This window comes from Canis lupus, chromosome 15 (assembly GCF_003254725.2).
Source record: "Canis lupus dingo isolate Sandy chromosome 15, ASM325472v2, whole genome shotgun sequence".
Taxonomy (NCBI): domain Eukaryota; kingdom Metazoa; phylum Chordata; class Mammalia; order Carnivora; family Canidae; genus Canis; species Canis lupus.
This window is the reverse complement of record NC_064257.1, coordinates 2,232,840-2,253,514: the sequence shown is the minus strand read 5'-3', so window position 1 is coordinate 2,253,514 and position 20,675 is coordinate 2,232,840. Positions and strand designations below refer to the sequence as shown.

General features: G+C 52.5%; 1 protein-coding gene across 1 annotated transcript; it reads right to left on the bottom strand.

Annotated features, from left to right (window-relative positions):
- Positions 1-15,679: 15,679 nt before the first annotated feature.
- On the bottom strand, positions 15,680-16,907 carry CITED4 (Cbp/p300 interacting transactivator with Glu/Asp rich carboxy-terminal domain 4). The gene has a single exon (XM_025419747.3). It carries the CDS (start codon positions 16,669-16,671, stop codon positions 16,126-16,128), a length of 546 nt encoding a protein of 181 aa, XP_025275532.1. The 5' UTR covers positions 16,672-16,907; the 3' UTR covers positions 15,680-16,125.
- Positions 16,908-20,675: the final 3,768 nt, after the last annotated feature.

Below are 20,675 nucleotides of genomic sequence, written 5' to 3'. Positions count from 1 at the left end.
GGGGAATGAACCTGGCACCAGGTGGCTAGATGTATCCCTGCAGAATGGTGATATATTGGGTATTCATGTCCCTGCCGATGGTAGATTGGACATACAGTAGTGGCAATAACCGGGTCAGCTTTGGTGGGATAAGTCCATACTGTTGAACCTGTAAAGAGGCTCCATCCTTGTCACCATGACCACGTTGTGCAAGAGCATGTCGAGCAAACACCGGAGGAGTTGCAGAAGGAGGCCAACTGGCATCCATGGGATGTGCCATCTTAGCCATCTGATTATCAAGAGCCTCCCCTGCCATGGATGCCCTTTGGTGAGATTTCACTTGGGACAGAAATATCTTTATACTCTGTGGCCATTTCTGAAAGTCCATCTAAATACCTCATCCGGGACAGCCTGGGTGGCTCAATGGTTTAGCGCCGGCCTTCGGCCCAGGGTGTGGTCCTGGAGTCCTGGGATCGAGTCCCATTTCGGGCTCCCTACATGGAGCCTGCTTCTTCCTCTGCCTGTGTCTCTGCCTCTCTCTCTCTCTCTCTCTCTGTGTGTGTCTCTCATGAGTAAATAAATAAAATCTTTAAAAATAAATAAACAAATAAATAAATAAATAAATAAATAAATAAATAAATAAATATCTCATCCGAAGTCCTCCAATATTGTGCTTTCTAAGTTGCTGACCATGGGGCCAAACCATTAGCCACTGCCCAGAAACCAGTGTTGTACAGAAACCAGTACCAAAGGTACCGAAGGGTGAGTAGGATTTAGCCAGGCTCGGGAATTGGGTGGTTGGTGAATGTTCCAGCTAGAGAGTATATAGCATGTGTAAGGGGCTAGGGGCACCAGAGAGTGGGGGACACAGGAAAAGAAAGAAGTCCCTGCAGCTGGGTCCAGAGAGCAAAGGAGAAAATGGTGCAAGACGGAGGTTAAGAATTAGAGGTCAAGGTCTACAAATTTACGAGTCCATAAATCATCCTAAGGAGATAGGACTTAACCGTGAGGGCATCTGGGAACCAGCTAAAGATTTTGACCAGGGGTTAAACCGGGACAGATTTCCATTTTAGAAAGTTTTCTTCCTCGGATGGAAGATGGATTGGAGGGAGCAAGGCTGGGTGCTCCCAGCTCGGAGACCGCTGCAGCAATCCAAGCAGGCAATGTTGTTAACCTAGACAAGTCCCGCAGCATTTCACTAATTGAACAAATGTCCGCGGAGCACCTGCTGTATGTCAGGTCCTGGCTCAGCACAACGCACGGGCTGAACAGACGCAGGAGGCCTAGCTCTGGCCCCGAGGTCATCCAGCCCCTGGTGGAAACAGATGCGCAATTACCCAATGCACACGCCGCTCTTTATCTTTCTAAGTTTGTCTGGCTCAGCAAGGAGGGTTCGCAGGTGGCTGTGGGAGTCCCCACACAGTCATCAAATACGGCCTTGAGAGCAGATATGATTTTAGCTCGGTGTGTCATTTATCTATTGCTGTGTAACAACTCACCTTACGCCTTCATAGCTTAAAACAACAACTGTTTTATTCGCTCTTGATTCTGTGGGTCAGCAATTTGAGCTGGACTCAGCTGAGTGGGTCTGCTGGTCCCTCCTGGGACCACTGATGTGGTTGCCTCTTGACTGGGCCTGGATGGTCCAGGAGGACCTCACTCACGGGCCGTTAGCACCCTGGTTGCTCCATGGACAGGATGACTTGTCTTTGCTCCATGTGGTTTACCAGCCTCCGGTTGGCTGGGCTTCTTTACGTGAAGAGGGCGCAGAAACAGAGGCAGAGGGCCCCTTAAAGCCTCTGGCTCAGAAGCTGTCCCGAGCAGCCCAGGACTGCAGTGTCCCAGGGCCTCTGCTCACGTGGGGTGTGCTCTCAATCTATTGCAATTTTTACACTCTTGCAGATCAAAAAAACCCATGCTACATATTTCCCAATTTATTTATTTTTTTAAAGATTTTTTATTTATTTATTCAGAGAGAGAGGGGCAGAGACACAGGCAGAGGGAGAAATCGGCTCCATGCAGGGAGCCCGACACAGGACTCGATCCCAGGTCTCCAGGATCACACCCCGGGCTGCAGGCAGCGCTAAACCGCTGCGCCACCAGGGCTGCCCATATTTCCCAATTTATTTTGACTTCTTTTGATGTACTTTGAACAGTTCCAGTTGCTGGAACCATTTTGTTTGCCGAGGGGCACATTTTCCCCCTTCCACCCACCCCTTGTGTGCAACAGAATCGTGAAAGCTTCTCTCCTGGGGTATCTCTCCTGGGGTTTGCAGGGGCTGCCCTAACAAATGCTACAGACTGGGTGCCTTTTTTTTTTTTTAAGCCCCAGAACCTTTGCTACAACAAAAAATATCTGGAATCCCAGTATAAAAGATAAAATCGATGCATATCCCCTGAGCATGTGCCCGGCATCTGCAACCAAAATAAATCAGATCTGTCTCTGTGATGCATTCTCGAACAACTCTAGTAGATTGTACTATTTGTTGGAAAGTCGTTCTTCCTTCATCGTTGCCATGGCTACCTTTGGGCGGAGTATGCCTCCCTACCTGTCTTACAATGGGTTTCCTACAAACAGATTCTGAGACAGAGGGGTGCGCAGCAGGCTCACTGGGGGGTGCTCAGCGTGGGGAGGTCAGGTGGGCAGGACGGGGCAGAGGGAAAAATTGATCTGTAATGTGATTCAATGGAGGCTTCTGCTGACCTTCAGAAGCTCTGGAGCTCAAGCAGCCCTTCAGGATTGTGCCGAATTGAGGGAAGGAGGCTCCCCTTTGTCTCCATGCTTCGGCCAACCACTGGCCATGAGCTGCCCCTGGGGGGGGGGCGTGACTTTGGGGGAGGCAGTTCCCTATGGCCAAGGGCAATTCCCAGTGAGTGATAGTTGGGAGCCAGCCCAGAGATTGCCAGCAGCTGGAGAGTGGGTGCAGAGGCCCCGAAGTGATCTGAGCACAGGGGCATCCATGCCACCACCCCCATTGACTTTGGGCTTGGCCATGGGATTTACTTTGGCCACGTGGAACGTGGGGGGAAAGGATAGTATGCTTGTTCCAAGGTAAGGCCATGAGAGGCATGGCGAGTTCTGGCAAAGCTCTTGGTGCTTCCTTCCTCCACCACGAGAAGATAGCTCCTGGGCCTTCATCCTGGGTCCGGAACGCAGATGTGGGGGGCAGATCTGAACCAGGCCCGGAATCAAGAGTCTGGCTTGACCCAGCCCATCACTATCAGCTGAACTGCAGTTGACCTACAGGCTCAGGAGTGTGAAATGATACTTGAGTTTATAGGCCGCTGAGACTTTGGGTTGGCTTGTTTCACAGCGTATCGCAGCAAGACCCGACTAACACAGCTAAGCTACTAAGGGGGGGCTCATAGGAGGCAGTGAGGTCAAAGGTTTACAATGCATATCACAAGCAGAACATTCTTTAAACTCTCCTTACGTACCTTTATTTTTGCCCCAATGGCTTCTGGGGGCATCAGACTCCTCTTCTTCTTCTTCTTCCTCTCCTCCTTCTTCCTCTCCTCCTCTTTCTTTCTTTCTCTTTCTTTCTTTTTCTTTCTTTTCTTTCTTTCCTCTTTCTTCTTCTTTTTTTAATTGTCTGCACAGCCTCTAAAGTGGGTGGGAGACATGGAGGACTTCCTGGAAGTAAGGAGAAAGATTGCTGGAAAATAGCCTGGAGGAGGATCCTGAGGCCCAAGACCCAGGCTGCCCTGCCAGCTCAGAACCTGGGTGTGTTGTGCCCTTCCCTCCCACCCTCCCTCCTGCTAGGCCCTCCCATAGCTCCTCTCCAGGACCTTATGACTCCTCCCAGGCATCACTTCAGCTCCTGGAGGGCCAGAAGCACCTGGATGGACCATCAACCACCTGGGAACCCTCCCACTCCCTGTTATATGTCTCCATGGCCACAAGGCGTCAGTAAAGACCTCAGCGTGGTGTCTTAGACCCAACCTGGAGCCAGGAAGGAGCCCGGACTCTGGGGCCGGGACACCCCACCAGGACACCCCATTAGTTAGGACCAGCATATCTGGAAGAGAGAGCGGTATGGAGGGCTGAGCAGTTCGTGGGTTGAGAATGGAGACTCCAGGACTCGCCTCTGAGAGTCATGGGCTGTGTTCTCTGCCTTTCATTCACTTATTCCACAATTGTTTGTTCATCTCAACTATGTGCCAAGCACTTTTTTGGTGCCAAGGTCACTGTGGTTCTCCGAAACTCACAAAGTCCCTGCTCACACGCAGTAGATAGCAGATGACTGTCTAGACAGAAAATAAACGAACCAAAAGCCAAACAAGATAATTTCAGGGAGTGGTCAGAGCTCTGAAGACAAGAAAATGGAAATAGGAAGGTAGCAGCGATGGAGGAGAGGCAATTTTAGGAGGAATGGTCAGGGAAGCTCAAGGAGAAGTAAAAGCCTTCATAAAAAGTCAGGACTGCCAAGGCTCCCAGGGCTGGCTGGCCCAACAGCTGTGTTTTTCAGAGGGGGAAACTGAAGCCCAATAATCCAGGGAGGAGCCTAGAGCTGAGCCCGAGATCCTTGACCCGAGGTTTGTCCTTGGGTGGTCTCCCTTCTCTCAGGTCCTTAATGTGCCCTGTGTCATCCAAGGGAGGACAGTGTAGGTGGCAGGGTGGCTCTCCCAGAATGTGCAGGTTAAACAGGAACCAGAGGAGACGGACACCTTCAGAAGTCGGGAGCGTAGGGACGCCTGGGTGGCTCAGTGGTTGAGCGTCTGCCTTCAGCTCAGGGCGTGATCCCAGGATCCTGGGATCGAGTCCCGCATTGGGCTCCCTGCATGGGGCCTGCTTCTCCCTCTGCCTGTGTCTCTGCCTCTCTGTGTGTCTCTCATGAATAAATAAATAAAATCTTAAAAAAAAAAAGTCAGAAGCATAGAAAACACAAAACCACACCGCAGTGGCAAATAAGTCCCACAGAGTTTTGATTTTCCCGTGACACGATTTCAATGCTTTAAAGGGTATTTTAAAAATCCAGGGATCCCTGGGTGGCGCAGCGGTTTAGCGCCTGCCTTTGGCCCAGGGCGCGATCCTGGAGACCCAGGATCGAATCCCACATCGGGCTCCCAGGGCATGGAGCCTGCTTCTCCCTCTGCCTATGTCTCTGCCTTTCTCTCTCTCTCTCTCTGTGACTATCATAAATAAATTAAAAAAAAAAATAAATAAAAAAAATAAAAATCCAATTCTTTTCCAAACGTTGGTTTTGACGCCTTTGCCTGTTTGAGGGAGGTGAATGCTGTGACGTCGTTTCCTCCTCGCTGGGAGCCTCAGTTCCCTCACCAGCAGAGCCTGAGCCCCGCTTTTCTGATTCTCAAACCACCGCTCCAGCCAGTCCTTGGGTGACCACAGGTACCCCCCTGCCACGTCTGGTCAGAGTCAACCTCCCTCTGCTTCTGAGCCTGAGCCCATGCCCACCCCTGCCCTGAATCTGTCCCCAAGACCACCAGACACAACCACACCCACTTAGAGACATCCAGTGACCTGTGATTTGGGGTTTGGGGGTTTGCACTTGTTATCATCGCCAGTTTGTCACCGAGGAAGCAAGACTTACTCAGGGTCACACCGCCAGGATGTGACAGCCAGGATTTGAACCCAAAGTTCCATTCAGGAACTCAAGGCTCTCCTCTGCTCAAGGCTCGCCTCTGCCTCTGAGATGGAGAAAACCCCCAAAGCTTTGCTGTTCCGGGAACCAAGCTTCACTTCCCCCCAAACACACTGATATGCAACAACGTCACTTGGTATAGTGCTGCCACCTGCCGAGCAAAGTGGGGTGCTGCATCTCACCTCGAGTCCCCACTCTGGGGGTCAAGCCCTGGGGAAAACCCAACGGAGAAGCCCCAGGCTTCTCCGGTCACTTGACCCATGAAAACACTGAGGTCCCAAAGATGACCTAACCAAGCCACCCACCTTTGCTGACCCTTCCTCTTTTCTCACCTCCCGCTGCCCTGCTGACCTCCGCCCTCTACTCCCCTGACCTGCTTTGGGAAAGTTTTCTCTTCCCGGTTGCCAAACTCAACAGCCCTCATTGTGTCTGGTGTTTCAACACCATTAGATGCTGTTGACCACCTCCTTCGGTGGCCTCCATGACCTCCTCGCTGCTGCTTCTCCTCCTGCCTCCCCAGCTGCTCCTCAGGCTGTCGCTCCCTTCTCTTGTGTTCCCCACGGTTCTGTCCTCGGCCACTTTCTGGGTTACTCTGTATGGCCATCCCCAAGGCGACCACTGATGTCCTAATGACTCCAAAACACACTTCTTCTCAGTCCAGACCTCACTGCTGAGCCAACCATCACTTGACCCATTTCTCCAATCTGCCTCCAGCGGGTCACCAACTCCGATGTCCCGCTGTGGCCATGCTGGTCGTATCCTAGTCTCCCAACCTGCTTGCCCTCCTGCTCCCACTGTGGGGAAGAGCCACCTGTCCTCCAACCCTCACCCCGGGGATCATTTTGCCTCCTCTTTTCCCTGTAGCCTCCACTTCGGTAGCCCATTTTTGAGACTGCATTTTACCCCTAATATCCATTCCCACTTTCTTCCTAGTAGTAGTAGAACCTCCCCCCCGCCCCCGCCCCCAACTCTACTTAGACGCACGGCCACTCAGAATAAAGACAACATTTCTGGGCCTCTTTTGTGGTTAGGTGTGGACACCTTCCAGAAAGTGCCCTCCTGCTCTTTCCTCCTCTCTGGCTGGGATGTTGATACAGTGGCCGGAACAGTCTTTTTGGGACCATGAGGTCTAAGCCATGAGTGACAAAGCATTGAGGCAGAGAAGCCTAGGTATAAGCACTGTGATAACCACACCAGCCCTGGACCACCTACCTGGTGTATTTTAGCCAAGCTGCTGTTATTCTGTCACTTAAAGCCACTCACCTCATCCTAAATAATCCTAAATGTATAGCTCATTCAACAAGAGTGTCTATGCCAGATGTTGTGTGCCACGCATTTTCAAACCAAATTTCTCTTAAGGCTCATTCCTCTGTCTTTACCATCTCTCCAATGGACCCCACCATGCCACCTCTTTCTTGGGGCCCTTCTGTCACCCTGAATCTATGTGACAGCCTTCTCAGTGGCCTCCATTTCTCCACTGCGACCCTATTGAATTCATTCTACTCATAGCAGTCAGAGTGATCTTTCCAAAAGACAAACCTAACCCTTTTCCCATCCTGCACAAAGACTCCATGCCCCTTTCTCCGTTACCAACAGGATCAAGTTCAGACTCCTCAGCCTGCCACTCCAGGGCCATCCCTCTGTGGCCCTTGTCTACTTCAAGTATGTCACTCACTCTTCTGACCACCACCCTACGTGCTAACACACTGACATGTTGCCTTTCCCAATGAAGCCCTATTCACTCAGGCCACTTGGCCGTTGGACACACTGTCACCTGGGATTTTCTACTCTCATAGGCTCAAAGAGAGAAAGTGAATTACCCAAGGTGCACATCCACAGTGATGGCTGACTGACACTCTTCCCAGTTCCAACAGTTCTCTTCATACATGTCCTCTGACGTCTTCCCCACCCACACCAAATATCCTGGGGCCTGGGATATCTGAGTTCTAATCTCAACTGAGTCACTTATTACTACCACCTGCTGTGGTAGAGACTGCTGGTTGTCCATCAAAATTTGCTCTGGACAAAGGATTTTGGGTGGCTCAGTGGTTGAGTGTCTGCCTTTGGCTCAGGTCATGATCCCGAGGTCCAGGGATCGAGTCCGGCATCAGGTTCCCTGTGGGGAGGCTGCTTCTCTCTCTGCCTGTCTCTGCCTCCCTCTCTGTGTTTTTCATGAATAAATAAAATCTTTAAAAAAATCCATCCTTCTCATCTTCTGTGCTAATAGAAAGCATATTCCTCAGTCCTCCTTGCAGCTATGCTGCAATTTACTCAATTTACTGTGAGTAAATTCTTGTCAAGAGAATCTGGGTAGAAGTAATGTGTGTATCTGGGCCTTAAAATGTTGTACTTATCTCCTTGCTAACTTCTTCCTTAGAGCTGGGCATGGAGGCGTCTGTGACTCAGCTTCCACTCCACAGACAAAGACACCTCCTCTCAAAAAAAACCACCAAAAATCCCCCCAACAAAATGCCAGCCCCAAACACCCAGCCCCCAAAGAACAAAAGAGCCACCTTGGACTTTGAGTAGCTATCCTGGCTCATGAAGTTGGTGTCATGAACGGCAGAGCAACAAGAAGGAAGCAGTCTGGCTCTGAATGAGTCAAGCTAGAAATAGGATTTTCTACTCTTTAAGGCACTCAAAAATTTTTCTGGTTCCCTTTGTACAGCAGCTGGGTTAACACTTAAATAGCTCTTATTATACATACTATCCTAAGTACATTAAATTCCATAAATTACTAGCTGTGTGGTGGTAGGCAAGTCACTTCGCCTCCACGAGCCTTAGCTTACCTGCCTCTACATAGCCTGGAATAATAATGTATTAATTCAGGTCACTGGGAGAATTAGGTGAGATATTATGGATCTGTACTGGATGACCTCACAAGCAGCCAGCTCATGTATTCAGGGCATGTGTTTAGTAGGAAATTTGAAAGACTTTGATGTGAAGAAGAGGAGGAGGAGAAAGAGGAGGTAAAATATAACTATTTCAAAATAGTCATAAAAAACTAAAGAATTTTTTGGGATTTCTATGCTCATGCTCCAGTAAAGTATTATTTTGTTTTGAATCATATATAGAGGAACAGGCATACTTACCCAAACTAAATGAAGGAGAGTTGGTTCCCCAAAGAGAATCTGGGGAAACCTTTTAGCAGGAAGATGACTGGGTTCTGGAAAGGTGTAAACAGCAAATGTCTACTTCTCCCTCTGGGTCTCCCTCTGCAGATACAAGAGCCCTGTCCTTCCACCGTTTACTTGGGACATAGTTTGAAGTCACCGTCCCCACACTGCCCTCCTGTTCTGGACACTGTTACCAGCTGCTGCTTACTCGGCACCTCTTGTACTTATGTTGGCAACAGCGGCCACATATTGGGAACGTCCCTGGAGCCAGGCACTGTGCTGAGCCCACACACATCAGCCTTTAGCTCATTTAATCTGACCAGTTGGGTGTGTATGTATTTATACCTATTTTAGATTAGAAAGAAAAACAAAAACAGAGGCTCCAAGTGGTAAAGTGGCTTTGCCAGATGTCCTATATGTAGTTTGAAGCCAGAATTTTCATCCAGGTCTGTATGACCTTGAGAGCGGGGCTTGGCTCTAAGTCCCAGGGCCCAGACTGTTGACTGCGCTGTGTGCAGAGCCCCTGCAGAAGCACGACTCCATCTGCGTCTCTGCCCATCTCTGAGGAGGGCCAGGGCCAGAGCATTCCTGTTCTTAACTTAAATCCAGAAGCTATGGAGGGGAGAATAAATGGAGAGATTTAATGATATAAAAATTAACAACTCCAAAAGCAAAAGATACTTTAACCAAAGTCAAGGGACCAGCAACAGAATATTTGCAACATTTACAAAAGACAAAGGTTTACTATTCATCATACATAAGGAAGTCTCATAATACAGTAAACAAAAAGACAAACAGCCCAGCACAAACACAGGCAAGAGTATGAACAAGTAACTCTTAGGGGAAGCAATACAAATACACAACATTTTTATTGATAAAGAAATAGAAATTAAACAAGATTTCTTTTCTTTGAATTCAGGGAGGTAACAATTTAAGCCACTGCTAACGTCCAGTGTGGTGGTCAAGGTCGTGAGGCAGCGGGCACTGTGTCATGGTGCTGGCAGGAAGGCGAGTGGGAACAGCCGCTTCAAGAACCATCTGGCAAAAAAAAAAAAAAAAAAAAAAAAAAAAGGAACCATTTGGCAGTGGTTCTCCCAGTTTTCTTTGCTCGGATCTTCTGATCCAGTAATTCCCCTTCTAGGAATCCATTCCACAGAGATATTCCCAAGAGCGTTCAAGGGTAAATACAGGCAAGCCCCTTGCAGCATTAAACAGTAACAGCAAAATTCAGGAAAGAAGCTCAATTTCCATCAACAAGAGGGCAGTTTGAGCAGGATTATGCACAATGCAGCCATTAAAAAGAGTAAGGTGGAGCCATATTTACTGACAAGAGGTTTCTAAAACATATTAAGTGAAAAAGAATTCCAATTATATAAAATTGTGTGATCCTATCTACGTGAAAAATGATGTACGTGTATATAACATACGCATACATCATGTACATGTCGTATGTATGTGTGTGGAAAAACCTGTAGGGTCTTTGAATTTTCACTTGGGACCTTCTAAATTGCTTGAAATTGTTTTGCCTCAAGTGCATATTGCTTTTGACTAAAAACAAAGCTTTTCCTCTTAGAAACAAACAATACTTGGGGCACCTGGGTGGCTCAGTCGGTTAAGCATCTGCCTTCGGCTCAGGTTGTGATCCCGGGGTCTTGGGATCGAGCCCCGCATTGGGCTCCCTGCTCATCTGGGAGCCTGCTTCTCCCTCTCCCTCTGCCCCTCTCCCCACCAGAGCTCTCTCTCTCTCAAATAAATAAACAAAATCTTTAAAAAAAAAAAAAAAGCAATACTTGACTCACATTGTCTGCCAGACCAGGGTGCTGCCTGGAGGTGCCAATTTTATGGCCGAGCTCATAGTTGGAACTTTTCACTAGGAAGAGGTAAAGGAGCAAGTTGGTCTGGGGACCACCCTCCGACGGATTCTGTGCCCCGTCCCTGCCTCACCCCTGCTCTCTGGGGGGTGGCTGGACTTCCTGCTTATTGATGGCCAACAGCCCTCACCCTACAAATGAGAGCAACCTCTTCCCAAGAGTCCTGGGTATCAGTGAGTAGATCACTTGACCTCTTTGAGCCTCAGCTGCTGAGAAGGAGGCCAACAGAATAGAACGAGGCCAGTGACTATGGCCCCCTCCCGGAGCTGCGGTGGGGCCTGAGGAAGGCGTGCACAGCCAGCCTGCGGCCCCACAGGGCTGGCCCACCATATGCCACGGAAGCGTTGCATTTTCCTGCCCCCTCCCTCAGTCCAGCCTCACAGCCTCCCTGCACCTGCGAGGTGGGAGGGGTAGGGAACGTGGTCCTCCAGCGACTGTGTTTAGAGCACTCCAATAACGTGCCTCGGGCCACAAGTTCACAGCAGAGCTAGCACCAGTGCTCCCAACTCTATCTTGATCTCCAGCCTGGACTGTCTTTCCCAAGACCAGGGCCGTGAAGCAGTCACTCTGGCATTTCCTAATACCCGCTCGGAGCCCCATGGTGGGCAGAGGTGGGATGGTGATGAATCAGCTTCTGTCTCCAGAACCTCACAGTCTGGGAGAAAGGCTCCTCATCAACCCTGCCATGTGGTGAAACAGGCCCCTGGCAGGTGGAAAAGACCTTGGAGGGGGCCTTTCAGGCCAGGGACACACCCAGGTATTGAGGCCTAAGGGGCCTGACGTGGCTGGACTGGAGAGTGGGAGGTGCCTGGAGGCTGGCTGGGACTAGGCTCTCCTTCTCGTCCCTGTGGTCGTGCTTCCCCACACCTGAGCGGCTCCCAGGAGCAGGGACTTGACATCACCTGCACTCGTCCTCGGAAGGAGCCTTGCAGTGTCTCTATTGGACTGATGAGAACACTGAGTTCAGAGTAGATTTATTTCCTCTATCTGCCCCAGCACACTCCGGGCCTTGGCCTTTTACCTTGGTGTCCTCCCCCTGGGGCGGACCTACTCCTACCCTTTCACCTTGAGCTGCCTAGCAGCCCCTGCCTGGAACCCCTGGCACGTGACTCTGTGTTGCAGCCTCTGTTGGCCCACACCTCAAGTCCCCGTGTGTGCAGGCAGGTGTCTCTCTAGACCAGCTGCCTGGGGTAGAATGTGTGGCTGTTCACCCCCAAATCACCCCAACCAAGCGGCACTGCACTATCTGCTACGTGCTCGCAGAAACCCGGTCCCGTTTGAATGGGATCAAAGGGATTAGCCTCCTCCATGTACAGAAACCGAGGCTCACAGATGCAGGGTTGGGTGGGTGGCGGTTAAAGAGGAGGCGGGAAAAGAGCGAGCACCTAGTGGGTGCCATTAGGTCCCATCATGCCTGCACACAGTAGGCACTCAACAATTGGGACTCAGTAATCCTGGCCCAGCACTGCCAACAGCGGCGGGGAGGTAGGGGTGGCATGAAGAGTTAGGCGAGGATGGATTAAGGAATTCAAGAGGATTATTTTTTAATCAGCTGAGTGGTCTAAGATGCCTGGGAAAAACTAGGATCAGACTGCTCGTTTAATTTATTCCCCAAATGACTGTTGAACACTTTGATGAGCTGGCGTGATGATGACGCTGGTGACCGCGGCTCTCAGTTATTTCTAGCATGTACCAGGTACTCACGCCGAGTCTCATGAACCCTGTAAGGTCGATATTCCGCACTAAGATTTTTTGTTTGTTTTTCCTCTAACAGGGAAGGTACTCATCCGGCCTGGGACGAAGGAGAGGCAGGCGAGACACCTGGAGCACACATTTAAGGAGGCTCTTGCTGTGATGACTCTATGAGGCTGGCCTCACCTTGTCCCCACCTGCGCTGTGGTGGACACTGGGCACTCAGGGGGTCCTGGCGGGTGGGAGTGCTGCTGGCAGACAGCTGCCGCCAGCAGCTCCCTGAGGGATGGCTCAGCAGCGGAGACCTGCCTTGCCCACTGTCAGCCACCGCCTGAGCACCCCCTACCCCACGGGGCTGGCCAGGGCTCTTGTTGGGTCTGCTTCATAGCCTGCACTACTCACATCTGCCCCAGGCCTTCCCGTTCACAGCTGCTGACCCTTAGGGTGCTCCCTACTAAGCTTGCAGGCTGAACAGCAAGAGACTCTGCTTCCTGGGAGCCTCCAGGTGCAACAGGGTTATTGTTCTAGCAACCCCTCGCTAGCTGGTTCAAGCACATTCTTTCTAAAGACCTGCATATAGTATAGCCCTCAGTGGTTGAGCATCTGTCTTCAGCCCAGGGCATGATCCCGGAGCCCTGGGATCGAGTCCTGCATCGGGCTCCCTGCATGGAGCCTGCTTCTCCTTCTGCCTGTGTCTCTGCCTCTCATAAATAAATAAAATCTTAAAAAAAAAAAAAAAAGACTCGAATCACAAAGTATCCCTGAAAGACCCGGTCTCAGGGAGGATAAACTACAAACTACTGTTCTAAACACCTCATGTGAACGGACTTATTTCATCTTCACTGCAGCTCTGTGAGGAGGCACTATTAGCATTTCCATTTTTTTTTTTTTTTTGCAAACACACGAGGGTTTATTTACAAGCTCAGCATTTCCATTTTGTACATGAGTTCGAAAAGTCTTAAAAAAAAACACTACTTTGTGATGAAATCCAGACATCATCGAAAAGATGATTCAAAATAATGGACTCGGGGAACTTTTCATCTGAAAAGAAAGAAAAGAAGATGGCAAGATGTTTTGTCTGGACCACAACTCAGTTCCCAACCTTGAGGGGAGCCTGCCTCTCAACCCTAAAGACCCAGGGCCTGTATGGGCGTGAAATCCACAGGCCTGAGGGCACCAGTTTGCTTTAGGAAGTAGCCCCAGGGAAGAGGTGTGATCCTGCATCCGCAGGAAGGTGGTGTGATCAGGTAGGGTGACTAGTTGAGGTCAGCAGCTAGTCAGAGCTGCCTCTGGAGCTGGACCCGAGGCTGTCAGCGTACAAGCCTGTACACGCTGCCAAGGACACTCCATCCTCCAAGGAATCCTCCAAAGTGTATCAGGGATTGTGGGATCCGGGGGATGGGACTGTCCCAGCCTTACCTTCTATTCGGTCCACCTGTCTGCTGTCCAACTTGTCAGGAGCCCCACTGGGAAGGATTGGGGGCTGGAAATAGCTCAGCAGCTGGACTCCTTCTACACCCCCTTCCACCCTGCCATAACTCTACAAAGAAGCAGGTGTTGGGTTTTCATTGTAATCCCTTCCATATGGAGAGCACTTTGGTGTTTACCAGCTGCTTGTTAACCCAGCCCTGAATTTGCTCCTCACTTACTGTGTGAGGCTTATGGCCTTAGCAGGGCAGGGCTATGAGCCCCATTTTACTAGTGGGAAAACAGAAGTTCATAGAGAAGGGAATCAGGTCCAGGCGAGAGCCAGACCCTTCCATCCCAATCCAGCCCTGTTTTTTTTTGTTTTTTTTTCTGTTTTGTTTTTTTTTAGGAGTTTATTTATTCATGAAAGACATACAGAGGCAGAGACACAGGCAGAGGGAGAGGCAGGCTCCCTGTGGGGAGCCCGATGCAGGACTCAATCTCAGGACCCCGGGGTCACAACCTGAGCCAAAGGCAGACACTCAACCACCCAGATGTCCCAAGCCCCCCGGTTTTTATCTCTGGGTTTTGGGCACAGCTGGGGAAAACATTGGCTGTTCTGAGCCCAGAGCTCAGGGCAGTCTCTTTCCAGAAGCCTATCTGTCCTTCCGCCCTGTTCTGTCCCAGAAAGCCCTATTATCGTAGGGGGACCTTCGTTCATTTGTCAAACACCTGTCCTGGTGGCTCCAGAGCCGGTGGTGACACAGTGTACCCTGAGTGAACTCACAGGCCTGGGGAAGAGTCATGCTCACAAACGAGCTTGGCAGTAGAGTGAACCCAGCCAGTGTTCCTCTCCAGAGTCCCGGGAATTCATTCTCTCCTCTCCAGCCCCACTGCCCCATCCTAGCTGGTCCTCGGCATCTCTGACCTGGCCTCCATCTCTGACCTGGAAAGATCCCTGGAAACACCTAGGGATCTTTCCAGAGAGTCAACAGAAGAGGGAGGGCCAGGAGCTCACAATGGTGATCAGGACTGAGGACAAATCCTGCCAGGCCTGGGAAAGCTCTAGATCTCTCCTCAGTAGACCAGGGACTGGGTCTACTTCACGAAGTTGCTATGAGGCCATTCGACCTCTTGTTGCTTCTAGAGACCTCATGCCCTCGCGCATGCCCTGTAGTTGTATGCTTCCTGCCTTTGAACAGGCTCTTCACTTATATGCCACCCTCTCCAAGTCCTAAGGATGTACTCATCCTTCAAGGCTCTGTTCACATCAAGTGTCACAGCCTCCCCCGGGAAGCCTGAACTGACACACCTCCAAGCAGCTGGAACCACTCCTTCCTCTCGGTTTGTGTACCTGGCCATCCTGTTTTCTAGTCCTCATCACTACGGCGAGCTGATTTCCAGGTCACCCCCTTACTTCCACCTGGTGTGTGACTCCAGGAGAGCACTGACCAGGTTGGCACAAGGCCTGGAATAGAGCCAGGGGCAGTCTGTGGATAAGCATCGCTACCATTTACCGAGGCTGCTTAGGTGTCTGGCACTGCGTGCAACAGGCCTCACGTTGCATTTGGTACTCATCACACCTGAGATGGGGACCCTACCTCTGGGGAAATAGCCTCTGAAACCTGAATGGATGGTGTCCTGGCCAAGGAAAGTCCCGATTCAAAGCCAGAAGTGTGTGACTCCTCGGATCCACCCAGCAGCTCCCCTCTGGCCTCCCTGCCGCCCTGGGCAAACAGGTGAGGGCAGCACCACGGAGCCCTCCCACCCCTCCCAGGAGCCGAGGAGCCTTTGGGTTACTCCACCGCCTGGCAGCCTCTGCCTTCCAGATTATGATGTAACAGTTGCACAACTCGCAATATTGCTTGAAAGAAACTCTCAGTTTCCTCTCCTGGGCACTGCCAGGGGCTGTGGCTTCCATCCCACCCAGGGTCCCCAACGGCCAGGGGGACCCTAGAAGCCAAATACAGTGCAGGGTTGTTGGAGTGGTAAAGAAATGAAAACGCAAGACTGTAAAGTGACCCAGTTTTATTTTGGTGTCGGAGGCCAGATGGGGCATATTGCTCCACTGCACGGGGCGAGGGCTGTACAACGTTCCCCTCCCCAAGGTGGAGGCCCCGCGGACGGGCGGCTCCAGGGACCCAGTGACCGCAGCGGGTTGCACAAGGAGAGAAGGGGTAGCAGGCAGCAGCCTGCGATGGCTCAGATGAGGGGAGTCGGGGTGGGGGGGTGCAGAGAATCCAAGAACCGGGAGTCCGAAATGGGGGTCCAGGCCCCTCCACTTTACCGCTGAGGCTCCGGGTCAGGGAGGTGGAGCTCCGCCGTCGTCCTGCAGGAGGCAGGGCCTGGAGCCAGGCCACGTCCGCGCCCCCGCCCGCCGCCTGCACCTCGCGGAGGGAGCGCGGCGCCCGCGGCGGACCCGTCTCCCCTCGGGCACGCGGGGCCGCGGGGCCGCCCTCAGCAGCTCACCGAGCCGGCGGGCGGCGCCGACCCCAAGTCCGAGCAGCAGTCGAACTCGCTCTGGCCCAGGAAGAGCTCGGGCAGCTCGCGCACGCGGTGCAGCCCGAGCTCGAGCTCCAGCGACGTCAGCGCCTCCTCGTCGATGAGTTCGGCGTCCATGCAGCCCAGGGCGTGCGCGGGCGGCGGGGCCGGGGCCGGGGCCGGGGCGCCGGGCGCCGGCTGCAGGCACGGGGGCCCTCCCGGGGCGCCGGGGGGCGCGGTCGCGCGGCCCGGGTGCAGCGTCGCCACCGGCTGCAAGTGCGCGCCGCCGGCGGCCGGGAAGGGCTGGAAGGCGGGCGGCGGCCCGAAGGCCCCGTAGGCCAGGGCCCCGGGCGGCGGCGGCGGCGGGCCCAGCGGAGCCCCCCGCGGCCGCACGCCGCTGTCCAGGCCCGGGCCGGGGTAGGGCTGCAGCGTCCGGAGCGCGTGGGGGCCGTGGGCGGGCGCGGCGGGCGGCGGCCTCTGCACCAGGCGGTAGCCCTCGGCGAGCAGCAGGTGGTCGGCCATGCGGGCGGGGGTCGGCGCGGGCGTCCCCGGGTCCCGCCGAAGCTCCTCCTCCGCGGCGAGGGGTCCGCGTCCCGTGCCCTCCCTGCAGCCCAGCCGGGCAAAGGAAGGCGGAGCCCGACGCGTGCAGCCGCCCGGCCCCGGGCGCCCCGAACTCCGAGCTCGCGCGCCCCGCGGTCGCGGCTCCCGGCAGCTGGGCCCGCGCGTCCGCACCGCCGCGGGCTCCCAGACCTGCGCGCCCGCCCGCCCGCCCGCGCCGCACCTTCTTATAGCGGAGGCGGGGCTTCCCCGCCCCCGGGCGCTCATTGGCTGGGCCGGACGCTCCTGGGCGGGCCTCCGGGCTCCGGCCACGCCCCCGTGAGCTCCGCCCTTCGGGCCCCAGGCGGTGCCGCGGGCTCCGAGCGCTTCCCGGGGGTGTTTGGGCCCTTTGCAAGGGGTTTGGGCTGACTCTCCCAGGCTGAGCCCCGGACTGGCTGGGGCCAGGCTCCAACTGACCGGAAGGTGAGGAGCCCGAGCTTTAGGTCCCCGGGGCTGCAGGATCACAAGCCCAAGCTCTTTTTTTTTTTTTTTAAACATTTTATTTATTTATTCATGAGAGACACAGAGAGAGAGAAAGAGAGAGAGAGACACACGCAGAGACACAGGCAGAAGGAGAAGCAGGCTCCATGCAGGGAACCTGACGTGGGACTCGATCCTGAGACCCCAGGATCCCGCCCTGGGCCTCTGCAGGCCCTAAACCGCTGAGCCACCCAGGGATCCCAAGCTCTTAATTTTCCAGCTGGAAACAGAAGCTCAGGGATGGAAGTGGTTTCCTGGGAACACACAGCAAAGCTTTCAGAGAAGCGACACAGAAGGAACACTCATCGGCTTTGTGATTGCCACCACCGCACCGGGCACGGGCACCTTAGCGGTGCGAGGTCCCACGGAAAGTCAGCTGCTCGTCCCCATAACCCCAGGGGAACTAGTTGCTCCTCCACCGGCTACCACTGACTTGTCGGTGGAAGCATGTACTGAGTCGTCATTAAAGTAATTTATGGGCATGTCTCCTGAAGGACTTGTTCATCTTCATGTCCTCAGCACTTGGCCCAGAGCCTGGCCCGGAACAGGCTTTTAGTACAGGCTTGGTGAATGAAGAAATGATCAAATGAATTAAAATTCGTTCACTTAAGCTGCAGTTTCTTCATCTGTAAAGTGGGGGCAACAGCAGCGCTGACCCCCCTGGGTTCTTGCGAGGGTTGAATGAAGCAAGACCTGTACAGCTGATGTGGGAAAAAAAGGCAGATAAAATTAAATCTCCTTATAACCTGCAGCCCGTTGACAAATACTTGAGATAGTGAGATCCGCAGATTATAACATTCCTCCAGGATCCTGTGAGTCTTCTTTAACATATGAAAGTCCTTTTGGAACTTCCCTTATCTTTACTTATCCCAACCCCAAGGTGTCTAATCACTGCCCCCTCACAATCCCGGGGCAGCAGGGAGCAGCAGGCAACCCCTCTTTCTGCCCATGGGTCCTGACCCCGTGCTTTAATAAAACCACCCTTTTGCACAGAAGATGTTTCCAGAATTCTTTCTTGGCCATAGGCTCCTGGACCCCACCAACCTCATCAACACACCAGCATTCAAAAAAACTACATCACAGTGCCTGGCACACAGTAGGTGCTCAAGAATGTGTCCCAGATGAATGAACGGCTGGTTTTAGTTCTGTCCTTAGGGATCTTCTGATGGGGATGTGCACCTTCCCTTGATAACAGTAACCATTTGTATCTTTAGAGAGCTTGACATTCCATGAACATCCTAGTGGGGGCAGGACAAGGATTAGCAGCCCCATTTTGCAGATAAGGAGACTGAGGCACACCAAGGACAAGTGGCCTTCCCAGGTGATGCACAACCAGAGCTGGCATGTGAATGCCTGTGTCCTTAAAGCAGCTGGAGCCTCTCCAGGTGGCTAGGAGACAGCCACCCGAACCTTGCCCTGCACTTGTTTGCTACTCTGCCCCTCCCTTCTCTGGCTTGTCTCCCCTGCTAGTGTCCTTGGGACTTCCTGGAACTTGGGTTTATCCAGTTGGTGCAGAAGGGAGAACCTCAGAAGCCCAAGTTCTAATCGTATCCCCACCACTGGCAGACACCATGACCATGGGGTGTTGGGAAGGGGGGTTGTCACTTGATTCCCCAGGGCCTCCGTTTTCTGCTCAGTGAAAGGGAGATTGTAATCCTTGCCTGGTCACCCTGAGAGCTTGTGGCAAGGTCGCAAGTAACCATGGATGGGATCATATTTTATGCAAAGTGTAAAAACTGCACACTGGAACGGAATCCCCTGAAACTCTCTCCAATTCAGGCTTTGCATGGAAATTCCTAATCCTGGCTGCACCTTGGACTCACCTGGAAGTGTGTGTCAAGGGTGGGGTGGTGGGAGGGCCTTTGAAAAATACTAAATCTCTGACCCCACACAAATCTCCTGACTCAGACTCTGTGTGGATATTTTTGAATTGTAGGAATTTGTGTTTTTAAGAAGCAATCCTGTTGTTCTGACAGTGTTGGTCTAAGGACATCAGCATTTGGGAGCCACTGTGTCACTAAACGATTTTCTTTTCTTTTCTTTTTTTAAAATATTTTATTTTTTTCATGAGAGACACAGAGAGAAAGAGAGGCAGAGACACAGGCAGAGGGAGAAGCAGGATCCATGCAGGGACTCGATCCTGGGACTCTGGGATCACACCTGGGCCAAAAGCAGGCCCTAAACCACTAAGCCACCCAGGGATCCCCCGGTTTTCTTTTTTTTAAAAAAGTGTGCATGTGAATAATGTTTAAAAAGTTCTTTAATTTAGTCAACAGATATTTATTGGGCACCCACTCTAGGCCAGACATTAATCTACTAGTGGATTTGAAGCTTCAGGAGTCAAGTAATTCTCTGAGAATCTAATGAAAGCTGCAGACATCATGGTCACAAACTATAGAATATAAATGCAGCAGGCTAGCAGATCTCTGGGGGATCTCTGGGGTCCTCAGGGGTTCATGGAGTTCGGGTTAAGGACACCTGTTAGTACTTGAGGACTTATAGGAAAGAATAAGCTAAGTAAAATAATTATCTGGGGGCAGCCCGGGTGGCTCAGCAGTTTAGCACCCCCTTCAGCCCAGGGCGTGATCCTGGAGTCCTGGAATCGAGTCCCACATCAGGCTCCCTACATGGAGCCTGCTTCTCCCTCTGCCTGTGTCTGTGCCTCTCTCTGTGTGTTTCTCATGAATAAATACATTAAAAAAATAAAATAAAATAATTATCTGTATGTTAGAAAGTGGTAGGTACTATGGGGAAAAAAAGAAGAAAAACAGAGTCGGGAAGAGATGAGGGGTGCGGGGAGGGCAGTTTGTAGTATTGCACAGGACAGTCAGGGTAGGCCTCGCTGAGACTTAGATTCGGGCAAAGACTTGAAGGAGGAGAGGGCAGTAGCCATGTGGGATCCGTACCAACAGAGGGGACAAATGGAGTGTGTTTCTAAAACTGTAGCACCGGAGACCAAGGCAGCACCACCACCGAGGACCCGTCCCAGACCGGGAGTCAGGTTCTGAATCAGAAGCTGGGCTGGGGCTCAGAGAGCGGGGCTTTAATCAGCCCTGCAGGTGGTTCTGAGTCCCTAAGTTAGGGTAAAGCCTCGCACTAGGAGTGAGCAAGAGCCCCGGAGGGTATGGCTGCAGGCAGGGGGAACACGGGGTTGGAGGAGGTGAGAGAGGGAGGAGGGAGGCGGGAGGAAGATCACGCGGGGCTCGCAGGGGCCTCATTAGGCCTCCTAAGGACTTTGGCAGCTGAGTGACATGATCTAACTTAGGCTGTGGAGGCAGGGCTCTGGGCGGACCTCGTTGCTCCCAGCATGTTCCATGAACAGCTCCCTTGCTCTGCCTTGGACTGCCCTGTGTGCACATGCATTTCTTGGGGGCTCCTGCTGTTCCTTCTGCCTGGAATGCTTTTCCCTGAGACGGCCACACGAGTCACTCCTTCACTTTGTTCAGATC

Bases quoted from the DNA above. Each gene is read 5' to 3' on its own strand.
- CITED4 (XM_025419747.3), bottom strand. From the start codon at position 16,671: ATGGCCGACCACCTGCTGCTCGCCGAGGGCTACCGCCTGGTGCAGAGG.